The sequence below is a fragment of the Phyllosticta capitalensis genome (assembly GCF_038381095.1).
Source record: "Phyllosticta capitalensis strain CBS 128856 chromosome Unknown BKA78scaffold_5, whole genome shotgun sequence".
Classification (NCBI taxonomy): Eukaryota; Fungi; Ascomycota; class Dothideomycetes; order Botryosphaeriales; family Phyllostictaceae; genus Phyllosticta; species Phyllosticta capitalensis.
Genome location: NW_027117443.1, coordinates 1,980,604 through 1,994,921, shown reverse-complemented (window position 1 = coordinate 1,994,921; position 14,318 = coordinate 1,980,604). Strand labels below are relative to the sequence as shown.

The 14,318-nt window shown below is 51.3% G+C and overlaps 6 protein-coding genes across 6 annotated transcripts; 3 read left to right on the top strand and 3 right to left on the bottom strand.

Annotated features, from left to right (window-relative positions):
* Positions 1-222: 222 nt before the first annotated feature.
* BKA78DRAFT_282883 (putative alpha-1,2-mannosidase) lies at positions 223-3,130 on the top strand (the record flags this gene model as incomplete). Its single annotated transcript, XM_066885660.1, has 2 exons — positions 223-2,220; positions 2,284-3,130. The coding sequence occupies 2 exons, from the start codon at positions 223-225 to the stop codon at positions 2,650-2,652; spliced, it is 2,367 nt and encodes a 788-aa protein (XP_066744617.1). The 3' UTR covers positions 2,653-3,130.
* A 1,075-nt stretch (positions 3,131-4,205) lies between these two features.
* Positions 4,206-5,747, top strand: BKA78DRAFT_282879 (uncharacterized protein). The gene is made up of 4 exons (XM_066885659.1): positions 4,206-4,512; positions 4,570-4,613; positions 4,690-5,085; positions 5,146-5,747. Exons 1-4 carry the CDS (start codon positions 4,386-4,388, stop codon positions 5,629-5,631), a joined length of 1,053 nt encoding a protein of 350 aa, XP_066744616.1. The 5' UTR covers positions 4,206-4,385; the 3' UTR covers positions 5,632-5,747.
* Positions 5,748-6,095: 348 nt separating this feature from the next.
* On the top strand, positions 6,096-7,749 carry BKA78DRAFT_282877 (peroxisome assembly protein 12). Its single transcript, XM_066885658.1, has 2 exons — positions 6,096-6,215; positions 6,264-7,749. Exons 1-2 carry the CDS (start codon positions 6,158-6,160, stop codon positions 7,625-7,627), a joined length of 1,422 nt encoding a protein of 473 aa, XP_066744615.1. The 5' UTR covers positions 6,096-6,157; the 3' UTR covers positions 7,628-7,749.
* Positions 7,750-7,999: 250 nt separating this feature from the next.
* On the bottom strand, positions 8,000-9,025 carry BKA78DRAFT_353022 (uncharacterized protein; the record flags this gene model as incomplete). Its single annotated transcript, XM_066891468.1, has 1 exon — positions 8,000-9,025. The coding sequence occupies one exon, from the start codon at positions 9,023-9,025 to the stop codon at positions 8,000-8,002; it is 1,026 nt and encodes a 341-aa protein (XP_066744614.1).
* A 656-nt stretch (positions 9,026-9,681) lies between these two features.
* BKA78DRAFT_295803 (uncharacterized protein) lies at positions 9,682-11,448 on the bottom strand (the record flags this gene model as incomplete). Its single annotated transcript, XM_066886527.1, has 1 exon — positions 9,682-11,448. One exon carries the CDS (start codon positions 11,446-11,448, stop codon positions 9,682-9,684), a length of 1,767 nt encoding a protein of 588 aa, XP_066744613.1.
* Positions 11,449-12,012: 564 nt separating this feature from the next.
* Positions 12,013-13,309, bottom strand: BKA78DRAFT_370548 (uncharacterized protein; the record flags this gene model as incomplete). The annotated part of the gene is made up of 2 exons (XM_066892681.1): positions 12,013-12,240; positions 12,323-13,309. The coding sequence occupies 2 exons, from the start codon at positions 13,307-13,309 to the stop codon at positions 12,013-12,015; spliced, it is 1,215 nt and encodes a 404-aa protein (XP_066744612.1).
* Positions 13,310-14,318: the final 1,009 nt, after the last annotated feature.

The window sequence follows — 14,318 nt, the reverse complement described above, 5'->3', positions numbered from 1 at the left end:
GACCTCTTGTCGTCACCTTTTATGGTGAAAGCAGCGCCACCTCTTCTCGTTTGACCACTAATGGCTAGCTCTCAACACTGGACAACATATTGACTCTTGTATCAGATTGTGCGCTGGCAAGAAGTCGTCAAGGCCGCTGGATTTCATTTGCACTGGAGCTTTCCTCTTCTGGCACGAATACATATCTGCTACAATCTGGCAAATTTGGCCCGCATGTTAAGCATGATAGCGTCTCTGTTGCCGCTGTTACTTTTCAGCAATATCGCCATTGCGCTGAATGTCAGCTTCGACGTCTTGGACTTCATCGACCCGCTGATCGGATCCAACAATGGCGGCAACGTATTTTGTGGTGCGACTCTTCCCTACTCCATGGCCAAGGCTGTTGCGGACGTCGACGGGCAGAACACAGGTGGCTTCTCTACCGATGGAAGCAATGTGATTGGCTTCAGCAGCATGCACGACTCTGGGACAGGAGGCAATCCATCTCTGGCCAACTTTCCTTTGTTCCCCCAGTACTGCTCCGAGAACGATATCAACAACTGCAAGTACCCAAAGTCGGCGCGCGCCATACCATACAAATCCGAGTCTGTCGTTGCGAGACCAGGCTATTTTGCCGTGGAACTGCAGGACAATATCACTGCAGAGATGGTCGTCGCTGAGCACACGGCATTGTACCATTTTACGTTTCCTGAGGCTACTGCAAGCAACGGATCAGCGCTCAATCCTCAGATTGTTCTCGACTTGGACGACCAGTGGAGCAGCCGACAAAACGCCAGCATCAGTATTGATCCGTCCACCGGAAGAATTAAAGGCAATGGCACCTTTTTACCAAGTTTTGGCGCAGGTACTTATCAGCTGCATTTTTGCGTTGACTTCGCCGGCGGAGAGATCTTTGACAACGGCATGTACGTCAATAACAGATCAGGCACGGAGCCCAAGGATCTGTTCGTCACGAGAGGCTTCAACCTGTTCTATCTCTCGGCCGGCGGCTTCGTCAGGTTGGACCGGCCAGCAGATGGAAAGATTGCTGTGAGACAGGGGATGAGCTTCATCAGCGCCGACAGAGCTTGCCAGAATGCCGAGTCTGAAATCCCAGACCTCATCAACGATTTCTCACGTTTAAGGACTGAAGCTGAGAACGCATGGAGGGAAAAGCTCAGCCCCATTTCCCTAGACGTGGGCAATGTTAGTCAGGACCTGCAAAAGAACTTTTGGAGTTCCATTTATAGGACCATGATATCTCCCCAGAACTACACGGGCGAGAACTCTCGGTGGGAGAGCCCGGAATACTGGGATTCTTTCTACTGTCTTTGGGATCAATTCAGGTCACAGCTCCCGTTCCTGACAGTCCTTGATCCTAAGATTATTTCAAGCATGGCGAGGAGTCTGCTCTACACCTATCAAAATGAAGGATGGCTGCCAGACTGTAGAATGAGTCTGAGCAAAGGTTGGACTCAGGGAGGCTCGAATGCAGATGTCGTTCTCACAGATGCATATGTGAAGAATATCACTGGCATCGATTGGGACCTTGCCTACAAAGCCATGGTCAACGACGCGGAGAATGAGCCTTTGGAATGGTCAAAGGAGGGCCGCGGAGGCTTGCAAAGCTGGAAGCGCCTCAACTACATCCCCGCTCTCGACTACGACTATCTCGGCTTTGGTACAAACTCGAGGAGCATATCTCGAACCCTGGAATACTCCTATGACGACTTTTGCATTGGACACCTCGGTCGTGCCCTTGGAAAAGATGGTTACGAGACTTACTTTTCGCGTTCGGGCAATTGGCAGAACTTGTTCAAGGCCGATCAGACGTCTTCTATCAACGGGACGGACACTGGTTTTGTTGGCTTTTTCCAGCCAAAGTATCTGAATGGGACCTGGGGCTATCAGGATCCCGTCGCTTGCAGTCCAGTCGCAAACTTTTGCTCCTTGACGTCGAATCCCTCAGAAACATTCGAGTCGAGCGTGTGGGAATACCTATTCTTCGTCCCGCACGACACTGCAAAATTGATTGATCTTCTCGGTGGAGACCAAGCTTTCGCCGAGCGCCTGGACTACTTCCACAACTCGCCCCTGGTCGAGATCGGAAACGAGCCAGTCTTCTTGAGTGTGTTTGAATACCACTACGCCGGGCGACCAGGGCTTTCGGCGAATCGCTCGCACTTTTACATCCCGTCGCGCTTCAACACGTCGCAGAGCGGGCTTCCTGGAAATGACGACGTAAGTCCCACTATCTTCTACTGCTTCATTGACTTGACTTGACACACTGACACACCACCACAGAGCGGCGCCATGGGCTCCTTCGTCGCCTTCAACATGCTCGGCCTCTTCCCCAACCCGGGCCAAAACGTCTACCTCATCATCCCGCCGTACTTCCCCTCGGTCAGCGTGACGAGCCCGCTCACCAATCGCACCGCCACCATTCGTTCCATCAACTTTGACACTGCGTACAAGAACATTTACATCCAAAATGCCACCCTTGATGGTCAGCCGTACACAAAGAGCTGGATCGGCCACGAGTTCTTCTTGCAGGGCGGCGAGTTGGTGCTGACGCTTGGTGATAGCGAGAGTGAGTGGGGCCGGGCTGTTGAGGATCGCCCGCCCAGCTTGAGTTATTATTCGACGGCGCGGATGGGCATGATGGATTTGTGATAAAAGGCTCTTCTGCGCTTGCTTGGTGGAGAAATCAAGAAGCTTCTACTCGGCCGTCGACGCTCGGCTTGGAGTTTGCTCAGGAAGCAGGACTGACGTCTGCGTCGTTTTTCGTGTGTATTGGTCATCATGGTTTCGTCGTGGAAGGTCGGCTTCCGGGTCCCCGAAGGTGCTCCTTCGAGTCACGGCAGTGAAGCATGCATGCGGCAGTGGCGTCAGGAGAAAGGGGAAGCCAGAGCAGGCCCACGCTCTCGCCTGCAAAGTTGTGGATCACCTTCCTGCGACTGAGTCCCTCAACTCTTAATTGAGGACATGGAGAGTTCCTAATTATGGATGTTTGAGGGCCTTGCATGACCCGCCAGCATGTTTTTGAAGATCAGAATTTTTCCGATGCCCTTCCTCATTACTCGAGTGCCGAAACCTTTGCTCTCAAGTACCGGCCGATCCTGACTCCGCCTGCGTCTTCCGTATTGCAATGACTTGGCTGGCAGTTGCTGTGGAGTTTTGCCTGCCTTCGAGACATCACCTTTACTTGCTTTTCCAGAAATAATGGCTCTAAAGCCGATGCCACTTGCACTTGCTTGGCCAGAAAGAACGGTTCCAATGCTGAAAACGAGAATCAGAGGCTGAAGGAAGCATGTTGTCGACCGCGACATCAACCACACGTCTGTAAGATTTTGGTGAAGTGGTCTGTCGACTTGATTTGACTTGGGCCCCGGCACGAAGCATTAACCAGAAAAGAAACACATCCGCAAAGGTCCAGATCCGCAGAGAATGAGCTGTTCTTCGTTGCGTGCATTATAACGATTTTACCCGGGCCTGGAGTCTTTAGCCTTTCGGAAGCTCCCGTCTGATTTGCATCGTTATACTAACATCTGCAGGTATATCTGTCGTCCAATCTGATTCGTCGGGCGTAGCGAGCTGTTTATTTCCGGGATTAGTGAACTACGACCATGAAATAAGCTGCTTACTACATCTACCCTTTGGAGCACAAACAAAGCAAAGACTTGCAAATGATGTCCTATGATTTTCAAGAACAACGTGTTGCGTGCAATACGCACGTACCTTGATGGACCAAAATGGCACTCCTCCCACGGCCCGATTGGCTTACAAAGCCGTTCGCTGTTAGACTGCCAGAAACATTCGGATGGTGATGTTTTCTCGGAATTGGAGTGACGGCATGTAGTCGGGTGTCTCCTGTCGCAGCTTATTACCGCATTCGGTCAGATTGATGGTGTTCTCCATCTTGTCGTTGTCGTCACAGCTCTGGTGTCGTAGTTAGGCTCACGATGGTGGATCTACAGACGTCTCGCTTGACTCGTTTGTCTTTTGTACTGACTGCTAGTCGCAATTGTCAACTTGATACTGTTCACAGATCTGGTTTCAAGGCTATGAGTATCGTTCAAGTGTTCTCAATGCAGAAATTCTCGCCAAAAAAAAGGCCAGGATCCTTGTAGTGGTGAAAGACATGGATGTCGAGAGATGGACACGGCGCATCCGCTGGTCCCGCCTTCGAACTTCGACCCCGCGGGATGTTACGTCACGCCCCTCACCATAGCTACCACTCAGGCTGATAAATCTGCGCTCTTCAACTTCGATTGAAGACTATACCTCATCTTCACAGCTATAAAGAGTCTCTTGCCCGCTTCAGGATTGTGTCTACATCCACACATCTCCAAACCACGCTCCCAATTGCTAGCAACACTCTTCAACACCAGCCCCGCACCACCAAAATGTCTATCCCCGCTACGCACAAGGAATTCAGGGTCAACCTCGAGGGCCCCAAGGACTTTACCGCCCTTGAGTTCAACGAGAAGGCTCCCGTTCCCAAGCTTGGTGACAAGGATGTCTTGGTCAAGCGTGAGTCTGCAAACTTCCCCTGATTCTGCGCAACCACGTTGCTGACCGCGGCAAAAGTCCACGCCGCATCTCTCAACTACCGCGACCTTATCATCCCGAGGGTAAGTATATTGTTCACTGCCTTGGGAAACTCAATGGCAGAGAAAACAAGAAAAACGACTTCTGACTTTGCTGCAGGGCATGTACCCCTTTGCCCAGAGGACCGGCGTAGTCCCTGCCTCTGACGGTGCCGGTGAGGTTGTTGCTGTCGGCCCCCACGTCAACCGCTTCAAGGTCGGCGACAAGGTCGCAACGCTCTTCAATCAGCAGCACATTGCCGGATCTCTGGACAACAGGACTGTCCAGACTGGTCTCGGTGGTGTCATTGACGGCGCTCTCCGCCAGTACGGTGCTTTTGACCAGGAAGGTCTTGTTCTCATTCCCGAGAACCTGAGCTACCTTGAAGCCTCGACGCTGCCTTGCGCTGCTCTGACGGCATGGAACGCCCTTTACGGCGTTGAGAGCAGGCAGCTCAAGGCTGGTGACTGGGTCATTACTCAGGGTACTGGCGGTGTCTCGATGTTTGCTGTTCAGGCAAGTCTACCATTTCCGGAATCTTCTTCAAATAGGGGAAATACTGACTGCTCAAAATAGTTCGCAAAGGCAGCTGGTGCCAAGGTCATTGCAACCACCTCCTCCAAGGCCAAGGCCGACAAGCTCAAGGCCCTCGGTGCCGACCACATCATCAACTACAAGGAAGACACCAACTGGGGAGAGACCGCGAAGAAGCTGACCGGCGGCCGCGGTGTCGACCATGTCATCGAAGTCGGCGGCCCGCTCACCGCAGAGCAGTCTCTCAAGTCCGTCCGCATCGACGGCCTCATCAGCATCATTGGCTTCCTCGCCGGCCCCGGCGACAAGCAGCCCGGCTTCTTGGAGATCCTGGGCAGCATCGCCACCGTCCGCGGCCTCCTGGTCGGCAGCCGCCACCAGTTTGAGGACATGAACCGCGCCATTGAGGCCAACAACATTCACCCCATTGTCGACGAGAAGGTCTTCACCCTCGAGCAAACCAAGGAGGCCTACCAGTACATGTGGGACCAGAAGCACTTTGGCAAGCTCGCCATCAAGATCGACTAAGTCGGCGATGCTGTGATGAGGAACGGAGTATCCGGGAAGGTGGCAATTTGAGCGGCTCTCTCATACCAATATAGCGATCTGATATGAATTCAAAAAGAATCCGAACACTTCTGGCCTAGAGGATGAAAGCGTGACACGTGATGAAATACCGGTCCATTTCGACATCATGATGAAATGATGTGCATAGCTGATGTTCGCTTCCCAAGACCATCGTTGTGGTTGGACGGCAGGGATGAAGGGGGTGATCAGGGGGACCTACGATCGAGTGATGAAAATGAATTCGTGGACCTCGTAGTAAACTGCAAAAGTGAAATTTTGTATGCCGAATGTGCAATGCTGCGTCCCTGTTGCCCTTGACGCGGTCCCGGCGATGAATAGCTGCGGCCACGACTTTCTGCCCTCTTGTCACACGTCATTTGCCGAATGACTAAAGCCTCGGCTTTCGCAACCCAGCCTCCGAACATCGTGTCTGTCGCCGCAACTGTTTTTGTCGCACACAACACAGCAGCTATGAGCAGCTGCTGCCATGGAGTATCAGTCAAGCGCCCAGGATGGCTTCGACGAACTGAAGCCATCGCTTTTCGGTACGTTGGTCCTTGACGCGTCTTTCAACGCTGCTAACGGCTATCTAGAGCTCCTATCTGAGCAACAGCTTGCGGCACTTCTTCCCCCATCTCTGCGCTACTTGCTCGCGATCGCGACCCATCGACATCCTCGATACCTCCTCCCGATCCTCAATTCCTTCGATGAAGTCTACGCCCTTGTTTCTTTCTTGGTCGAGCGGCACTTCTTGCGCACCTATGGCGGCGGTTTTACAGAGAACTTCTATGGCCTCAAACGCGAACGCGTGCTGCGAGTCAAAGGCGGAGAGGTCCCGCGCGCTCAGATCGGGGCGGCTGATGCTGTCCGTGAGACTTTGAAGCTCCGCGACTCCGATGTCTGGCGCAACTTGGCCGTCATGGTTGGCCTGCCATGGCTGAAGAGAAAGCTGGATGAGGGTTGGGATATCCACGCCGCACATGCAAATGTGCTTCAGGGCGGACCAACATTCACGCAAGACCAAGAGCTATTGCAGCCTGGAGCGAGCTTCAAGGAGCGGATAATGTTCTACTACAAGTGGTTCTTGCGGAAGGTTTACCCCAGCGTTAGCGCGGCTTACTATTTCGCGCTGCTGGCCTGGAATCTGGCGTACCTTTTCGACGGGTCGAAATACCATAGCCCGTTCCTGTGGCTTATTGGTACGCGGATACGGCGACTGAATGCCGCTGATCATCGGGCAATTGAGCTCGCGACACAGCCAAAATCGGCGCCGTCGGCGCCTGGACGGCCGGGACAGCAGAACAGCATTTTCCACCCCCGAGTTCTCGCGCAGACCGTCTCGAACCGCGCGCTCAGCTCATTACGGATTCTCCTCCCGACCTCCATATTCGCCTTGAAGTTCCTCGAGTGGTGGCACGCGTCCGACTTTGCCAGGCAGTTGTCGCGGCAGACCACGGCGGAGCTGGAACTACCACCACCAATCATCACTGGACTACCAAAGCCCAAGCCCAAACACGCACAACAACAATCCCCGTCAAATAAGGCTTCTCCCACCAAGTCCGCCCTGAAGTACAAGTCAGCCGCGCCGTCTCTGCCTATCAGCGCAACGACCTACCTCCCCATCCTGACCGTGCCGGCGCCGGCCAACACCTCGCTCTGCCCGATCTGTCTCTCCCCCATAGAAAATCCCACTGCAAGCCCTTCCGGCTTCGTCTACTGCTACGTCTGCATCCACCGCTGGGTTGACGGCGCCCACGAGCGGCAGGCCGCTTTCATGGAGGGCAACCGCCTGTTTGTGGGCGACGACGGCACCGAGGTGGACGACGGTGTCGGCCCGGGATGGGCCGAAGAAGAAGGGAGTAGAGAGGGCAAGTGGGAAGATGGCAAGGGCAGGGATGCGGTCACGGGCCGCAGGATTTTGGGCGGGAAGGAAGCGCTGCGCAGAGTGCTTGTGTAGGAAGGTCTTTTGAGCAACCGTTGAGCTGGATACCCGTGTTTATTGCGTCTCTCTTTGGCTGTCATGACGCTGCTAAATAGATACATAGAAAAATGGCGAGTTCATACCGAGTCCACTTTGCCTTTCCGCATGCTGTCGACCTGTAGACGTTTCTCTCAATCCACCTGGCTATCATACTGAGTCTCCACGAAATTTCTAGGGACGAGTCATCGGCAACCATCTCTGTTTCAAATTCTTCAAGATCACGCGCAGAGCAACTTTGGACGAGAATGATATGGATTGATTACAGTGAGTTGGTAATTACTGTTACCTAACCTGTCTGTTCCCCTGCGCCAATACGGAGCCTAAAGTGGGATATCCAGGCGCCTGTCATTAGGGAGCCCACGGGCCGCGAAGCTCAGGGTCTTGCACAGAATTCTGTACCGCAAATACCTGATGCTGTACAGGACGAATTCGGAAACCATTCGGCATGTCTGCAAAATGCTCCGCAAAGAAGTTGACCAGCGTGTGATAACTCTCAGCTTCAAGTCTACCGACAATCTTCAGCCCCCAGTCTAAATCCAAGGAGCATGGCCCGAGGAAATGGGCGAATGTTTCAGCACCAGGTGTCTCCAAGAAGAGGCGTTGGAACTCGTTGTGAACCCACGCAACTTTCAAAACTTTGTTTTGGTGGATTACTTGGTTGTTAGGTGAAATGTGATTGGGGGGACGCGGGGATCGAACGACCCGGAGAAAGGCATACCGGTGGCGGTGATCCTTGCCCTCAAGACCTCTGCCGCCAAAAGTAAAGCAAGGAACGGTGACGACATGATGCTTTTCAGTCCTCATGACGATGTGGAATCGCTGTTTCCAATGGGCTTTGGCGCCAAATCTTTGAGTGAATTCAGGGATGTCCAGGATTGTGCCTGTCCTGGCGGGTTCTCCAGGTTTCTCTCTGTAACATCCCATGAGAGGACCCTGGACAATCATCCCAGGCTGGATCAGATGTCCGTCTGGTTTCCACAGCTTTGTCACCTGCGGCTCTCTGTCTCTCCAGTTTTCGCATGTTAAGGCCCTTGACTGGCCTTTTGGGAAACCCTTGAAAGTGGGTACGATACTGGGAACTCCTGAGGTGTCACGATTGTAAAAATTCTTGTTCTTCTTGGATGCTGAGCCTTCGTCCTCCAGGTCTGCGTCATCTGCGCGGCGCTTGGGGGGCGTACTCGCGCTCGCCTGCGTGGCTGCTTGCGCTTGCGCCTGGGCTTGCGCTTGCTCTTGGGCCTGCGCTTGCTCCTGGTCTTGCGTCGCTTGTGTCGGTTGACCCGGAGAGTTGTTTGAAGAGCCTGATTCGTTGTCGCTGCTTGTGTCCATTAGGTCTGCGCCGTCATCGCCAAGAACGTTGAACATATTATTGGACATTTCGAGTCAGATACGACGCTGTGCTGGCGGGAACGGAACGTGAAAATGAAATATTAGAATGAATGTGTGTTGCTACCAGAGCAAGTACGAAGTGAAGGGAAAAGTGAGTTTGACTGCTTTTCGAGATGCCAGGAACCCTTGAAGACTTATGTACCCGTGGTTCAATTCTGTCAAAGAAATTCTTGACCAAGTCAAAGACGAGCGGCTCTTTGTCTTCTTTCATTCGAGCAAGGGTCTTTGTCCACGACACCTGGTCCTTTAGTGTGCGCTGCCTTTGTCGTCTGAATCTTAAAATAGAACAATCGATTGCTCTTCATTGTTGAGCGCGAAGTCAAGCCTGCAGCAGTCGGTGGCTGATCTGGGCGCAGCAATTGTGGACCCCAGTTCTCTCGAGGACTAGTCTATCTTCCAAATTGTTATACTTTATCGATGGCTCGCAACGTGGCTCAGTGATGAAGTTGGCCTGTACGAATCACACCGTACACCGTATGGACACGGAAGAGGTCGTCCCATCTACATGCACCTTCATTTTAGAGTTCTTCACTGGAACAAGCTCGGAGAATGGAAGGTAAAGATTGGTTTTCATTGAAATTTCCACTGGAATTGTTTCTTTTATTAACTTATATGGTGTCCTATCCCAATACGTTGATGGTATCTCAAGTTTCCTCCTGGGTACTTGACTGCCTTTCCTTGGAGTGCAACTTGGCAAGGAACACATTCTCTACTGTACCAGGCGGTGCAATAGTTTGGGTAGAGAAGTAATTGCCAAATCGTCTGAGCAGCTGAGAAAAACTCTCTTCCTCGAGTCTTGCCATCACTTGCATGTCCCACTCGCGATCAAGACACGAAGGTGCAAGGAAGTGGGCGTATGACTTACCATTTGGCGGCTCAAGAAATCTATTCTTGAAGTTCTTGTGGATCTGGTCGACTCTGAGAACTAATCCTTGGCCTGTCGGATTTTGGTTCTGGGGTACATCTGGATGTTCCGATCGAACGACCATAACATACTCGGCCCTCTTTCGCTTATTGTCTGGCGCGGGACCCGTTCCTTGGTAGGTGAAGAGAGGGACCGTGATAATGTGGTGTTCCTGGACCTTCAAGACAATGTGATACCTTTTTTTCAGGTAGAGTTTTTCAATCCATCCCCAGCCACCGCTATTACGCTTGACATCTCCGTAAAGGCGGCTAGTGTCGTTGGTAACCGCCACCTTACCTTTCATCGAACTGTTGAGATACGCTGTGTGAGCCGACCAGATAATGTGTCCGGGCTTAAGCTTTACCTGTCCATATGTATTGTTGGCTTCGAAATCCCCACATGGCTCTTTTGGTTTGGTCGAAGGGGTCAAAGGGATGTTTGATGGTGCCTGCCCTTGGAACCCGGCGGCGGCCACTTTGGCCCAAATTCCACCGCCTGCAACGTTGGTGTTGGGCGGCCCTCCGGTTTGTATCCCCCCAGTTTGCTTTCCCTTCTTAGGCGGCGTGCCATCAGTGTCCATATTTATTTCTGCATCGTCAGCTCCCCGCTTAGCTGCAGTACTCGCCGTGTTTTTGGTTGCATCATCAGCTTCGTGCCTAGCCGCAATAATGGCTTGATTTTGGATTCTCTGTGATCTCCTAGGTCGTTGTGGGGTCAAATTCGGTCGGTTGGGGTTCGGTTGAGGGGGATTCTGTCCAGGAAAGCCAAACTGAAAGGATCTCGCATTGGGATTCATTTCAGAGGGGCTCATAATGGAAGTCATTACAACGTTGCTTGGAGGAGCAAGAGTCGGTGGAACACCGTATTGTTGAGAGTGATTTGGAATGTTGCCATGGTGAGCGGGAGACGATTGATATAGGTTTTCAGGAGGAGGCACAGTGTAAACGCTGGCAGCTGTTCTGTGTCCCGCATTGGGATCTGATGGATAGGAGCTCATATTGGAGCCCGTTGCATTGAAGCCTGGTGGTCCAAAATGCGGTGGAACACCGTATGCTCGAGATTGGTTCGGATGGTTCGGAAAGTTGCCAGGTTGAGCGGGAGACGGTTGATATAGGTTTCCAGGAGGAGGCCCAGGGTAAACGCCGGTGGCTGTTCCGTATCCCGCATTAGGATACAATGGCGAGGGGATCGTTGTATAGAAGGTCGGTGGGCCAAAACTCTGTTGATTACCGTATCCTTGAGAGTGGTTCGGAATGTTGCCATGATGAGCGGGAAATGGTTGATGTGAAGTCATAGGAGGAGGACCAGTGTAATTGTGGGCGGCTTGACGGGTCTCATGCATGAAGTCATCAAAAGTGTGCCCCGGCTGATTTGTGTATGGAGGCTGAGAAGGATTGTCATCGTTGTTTAGAGGTTGTGGACCTGGAAAGCCCTGTGAGTTTTGGTCAATTTGCATAGAATCATTATATCCCTCGGGAAGATTATCGGATCCGTTATTGTTGCTCATGTTGACTTTGACTTTTACTTTGTTGGTTGCTTTAATTCGAGACAGAATTATGGAGTGAGCGTGTACAAAACCAGTTGTACTAAGAATATAAAAATTGAAAAATAAAAAGGGGTCTGAGTTTTCAATTGTACAAACCAGTTGCACTGAATCGGTTGAAGAGTAAATTGAAGAAAGATTTAAATTTAGATATGATGGCAGCAGACGCAGCAAATCTTTTAGGACTTAAGTAGTTGTGGATCAATATTGTTCAACGTACTTTGGTCACGTCAAAGACGAGCAGCAATTTGTGTTCTTTGACCTGAACAAGGACTTTTAACCCCACACGTCCGCTATTGTTGCCTTGACGCCTTGACTACCTTTATTATCTTGGTCTCAAAATAGACTGAATATTTGTCCTTTGTTGTGGGGTGCAGCTTTTAGTCTTGGCGCACTCGATCTAGACCAAGAGAACCTGGACCCAGCTGTTTCGTGGATGACTTTCCTTCTACATTATTAAGTACTGCAAGCCAATAGAGATTAGAGACAATGTAGCACAATGATTGAATGGGACTGCGAATTGCACCGTTACGTAAAGGAGAGTGTTGTATCTTTAAGCAATTCTTCCTGAATTCCGCCAAATGCCTTTTGCTTAGATGTAGACTTTTTCTGATCCCCAATTCCGTAGACAACATCATTATAAAGTTGCGAATCGAAGAATGAGATATCCTGTCCGGATTTCTTATTGGAATTTTGATCTCCTTTACAGCAAATGGGAAAATTCAAGGCGAGTAGTCTCAATTGGGAGGGGAAAATCTGCTTTCCAAATAGCTCGTCAATTTCTATATAATGCGACGTTCAGCGTCAGTAGCTTGCGCTAATCCTACCTTCTCCTTACCGGCGTAGGCTCTAGGGTATCCTTGTTGGCCATCTCCCTCGCAAAGATCTGTAAAAGCCGGTCATAGGAATCGTCATCGATGCGTCCAACAAGATCCATCTCCCAAGTAAAGCCCAGGGAAGTAGGGCCCATGAACTTGGCGTAGCACACGTTCTTCCCCCACGTTGGGAAATGTCTTTCATGAGCTGGAGTGACGTATTCAACTCGGAGTACCACACTTTTATGCGCGCTGTCGTTGAATATAGACAAGTCATCCTTGTGCTTTACCGCCAGATAGAGTCTCTTGTCCTTGTCCCACTTTGTGGTAAGGCCCCTTCCATCGCTAGTAAAACAGGGTAGAACGACAAGATGTTGCGGTTCAGTCCTCAGAACGATGAAATAGCGCTCCTTGCAGTACACTTGGATGTTGCCTTGGGGATTCCTAGCAATATTTTTTTCATCGTTTAGGCGCTGGCTCTCATTCAAGTTTTGATCTGGCATATACTTGGTGAGATGGACGGCGTAAACGATCATTCCAGGCTCGACACAGTGTAGTTTCTCTTTTTTGGATGGTTCCTGGGTCGTGATAACAGGCTTTGACTCATGTTTCTTCGGTGGAGAATTCGAGGGGGACTTGCGCTTCACTTTTTCAGAAAGCTCGTGTCCTTTGGCCGCAATCCTCGACCAGCTAAATCCTTCCCCCTTTTTCCCGGGCGACGCGTGTTGCATCACTCCAGGCTGCTGTTGATGCGTAGAGGTCTCAAATTTTCTTCTTTTGGACGCCGATCCGTCAGACGACAGGTCTGCATCGTCGGCTCCGCGCTTAGACGCAGCCATCGCTTGCGATTGCAGTCTCGTTGACCTCCTGGGTACTTGCGGTGATGCATACGGTGCAAGGCTTGCAAATACAGCCGGTGATATCGTCGGACTCTTCAACTGCCATACCATTTCGTTGCTGCCGGGGGACGAAATGGTAAGCGGGGTAGTCTCGGTCAGTGAAATTGTCATTTTTGCTGATCGGTGGAATTATAAATGAAGGTGATGTACAAACCAGTTGTACCGAATCGTGTAGCGACAAATGAGAGAAAAGAATGAAAAGAATGAGCGTCTCAACGTATGGGAAGGTCAGAGGCTCTCAAAGGTTTATATGTCGATTGTTGCCGTCATTCAACATTTTGACACAGGTCAAAGGGAGAGACCGCTGTCTTTGTGTTCTTTCAGTAGACAGGTTACTTGTCCAGCACAATGTTCGTTGGGACTTTGTTGCCTGAACGAGAATCATTCACTCTTTGTTGCAAAATCTAAAGTTGGAAGGTGCGAGTCGCGCCTGCTGCGTCACTATGCGCCATGTGGAGATCCTCCGCGGGAACAATCTCCCCACAGCAGTCGCCGAAGGCACGCAATAGCTGACTTTGCGCATCGCAATAAAGCCTTCGTCTCAATTTGTTCTTCACCATCCGTCGTTCCAGCAAAAGTCGGCAGCTAATAAGTCCAGAGTGACCAGCCGCCAATGCGTGTTTCACAGAGCCGCCGAGCTTCAAATATTTCAAAGCCGTGATGTTTAACCTGAATAGAGAAAGTCTGCACGTCAACGGGTGGCTGACCAGATTCAGGGGCTAAGACAGGGGTGCGGAGTTCCATTGGACCGCCGCCCAGACCACAAATACGGAAGCAGCAATGTCGTTCTGGTTGTGGAGGCCATCAATACCTGCCAAAAGAAGCTTCATCCAGTGCATTGCAACAGCGACCGAGACTGTATAGGCCAGACCAAACCATGAAGGGGAACCGGCAATGGTGATTTGGCTGACGTGCACTGGACTCCAAAAATGGGCTGTCGGAAAAGGCGTCTCCCAGCAAAGAAAAGAAAGTTCGAGAGACAAGACTTTGGGACAGAATCAGCTCTAACTCACACAGGTGACTCGCCAGCAAGTTATTGAAGTGTTGCCGTGTCAATTTATTCGCCTTTCGTCGCCAGTGATGAATGCGTCCACTTTGCTCCAATCTTCTCGTGTGCAGA

Excerpts from the sequence above, each read along its gene's own strand:
- BKA78DRAFT_282877 (XM_066885658.1), top strand. The coding sequence starts at position 6,158 with ATGGAGTATCAGTCAAGCGCCCAGGATGGCTTCGACGAACTGAAGCCA. Across the intron at positions 6,216-6,263 it reads ACTGAAGCCATCGCTTTTCG|AGCTCCTATCTGAGCAACAG; the intron begins GTACGTTGGTCC and ends ACGGCTATCTAG.
- BKA78DRAFT_282879 (XM_066885659.1), top strand. The coding sequence starts at position 4,386 with ATGTCTATCCCCGCTACGCACAAGGAATTCAGGGTCAACCTCGAGGGC. Across the intron at positions 4,513-4,569 it reads CAAGGATGTCTTGGTCAAGC|TCCACGCCGCATCTCTCAAC; the intron begins GTGAGTCTGCAA and ends CCGCGGCAAAAG. Across the intron at positions 5,086-5,145 it reads TCTCGATGTTTGCTGTTCAG|TTCGCAAAGGCAGCTGGTGC; the intron begins GCAAGTCTACCA and ends TGCTCAAAATAG.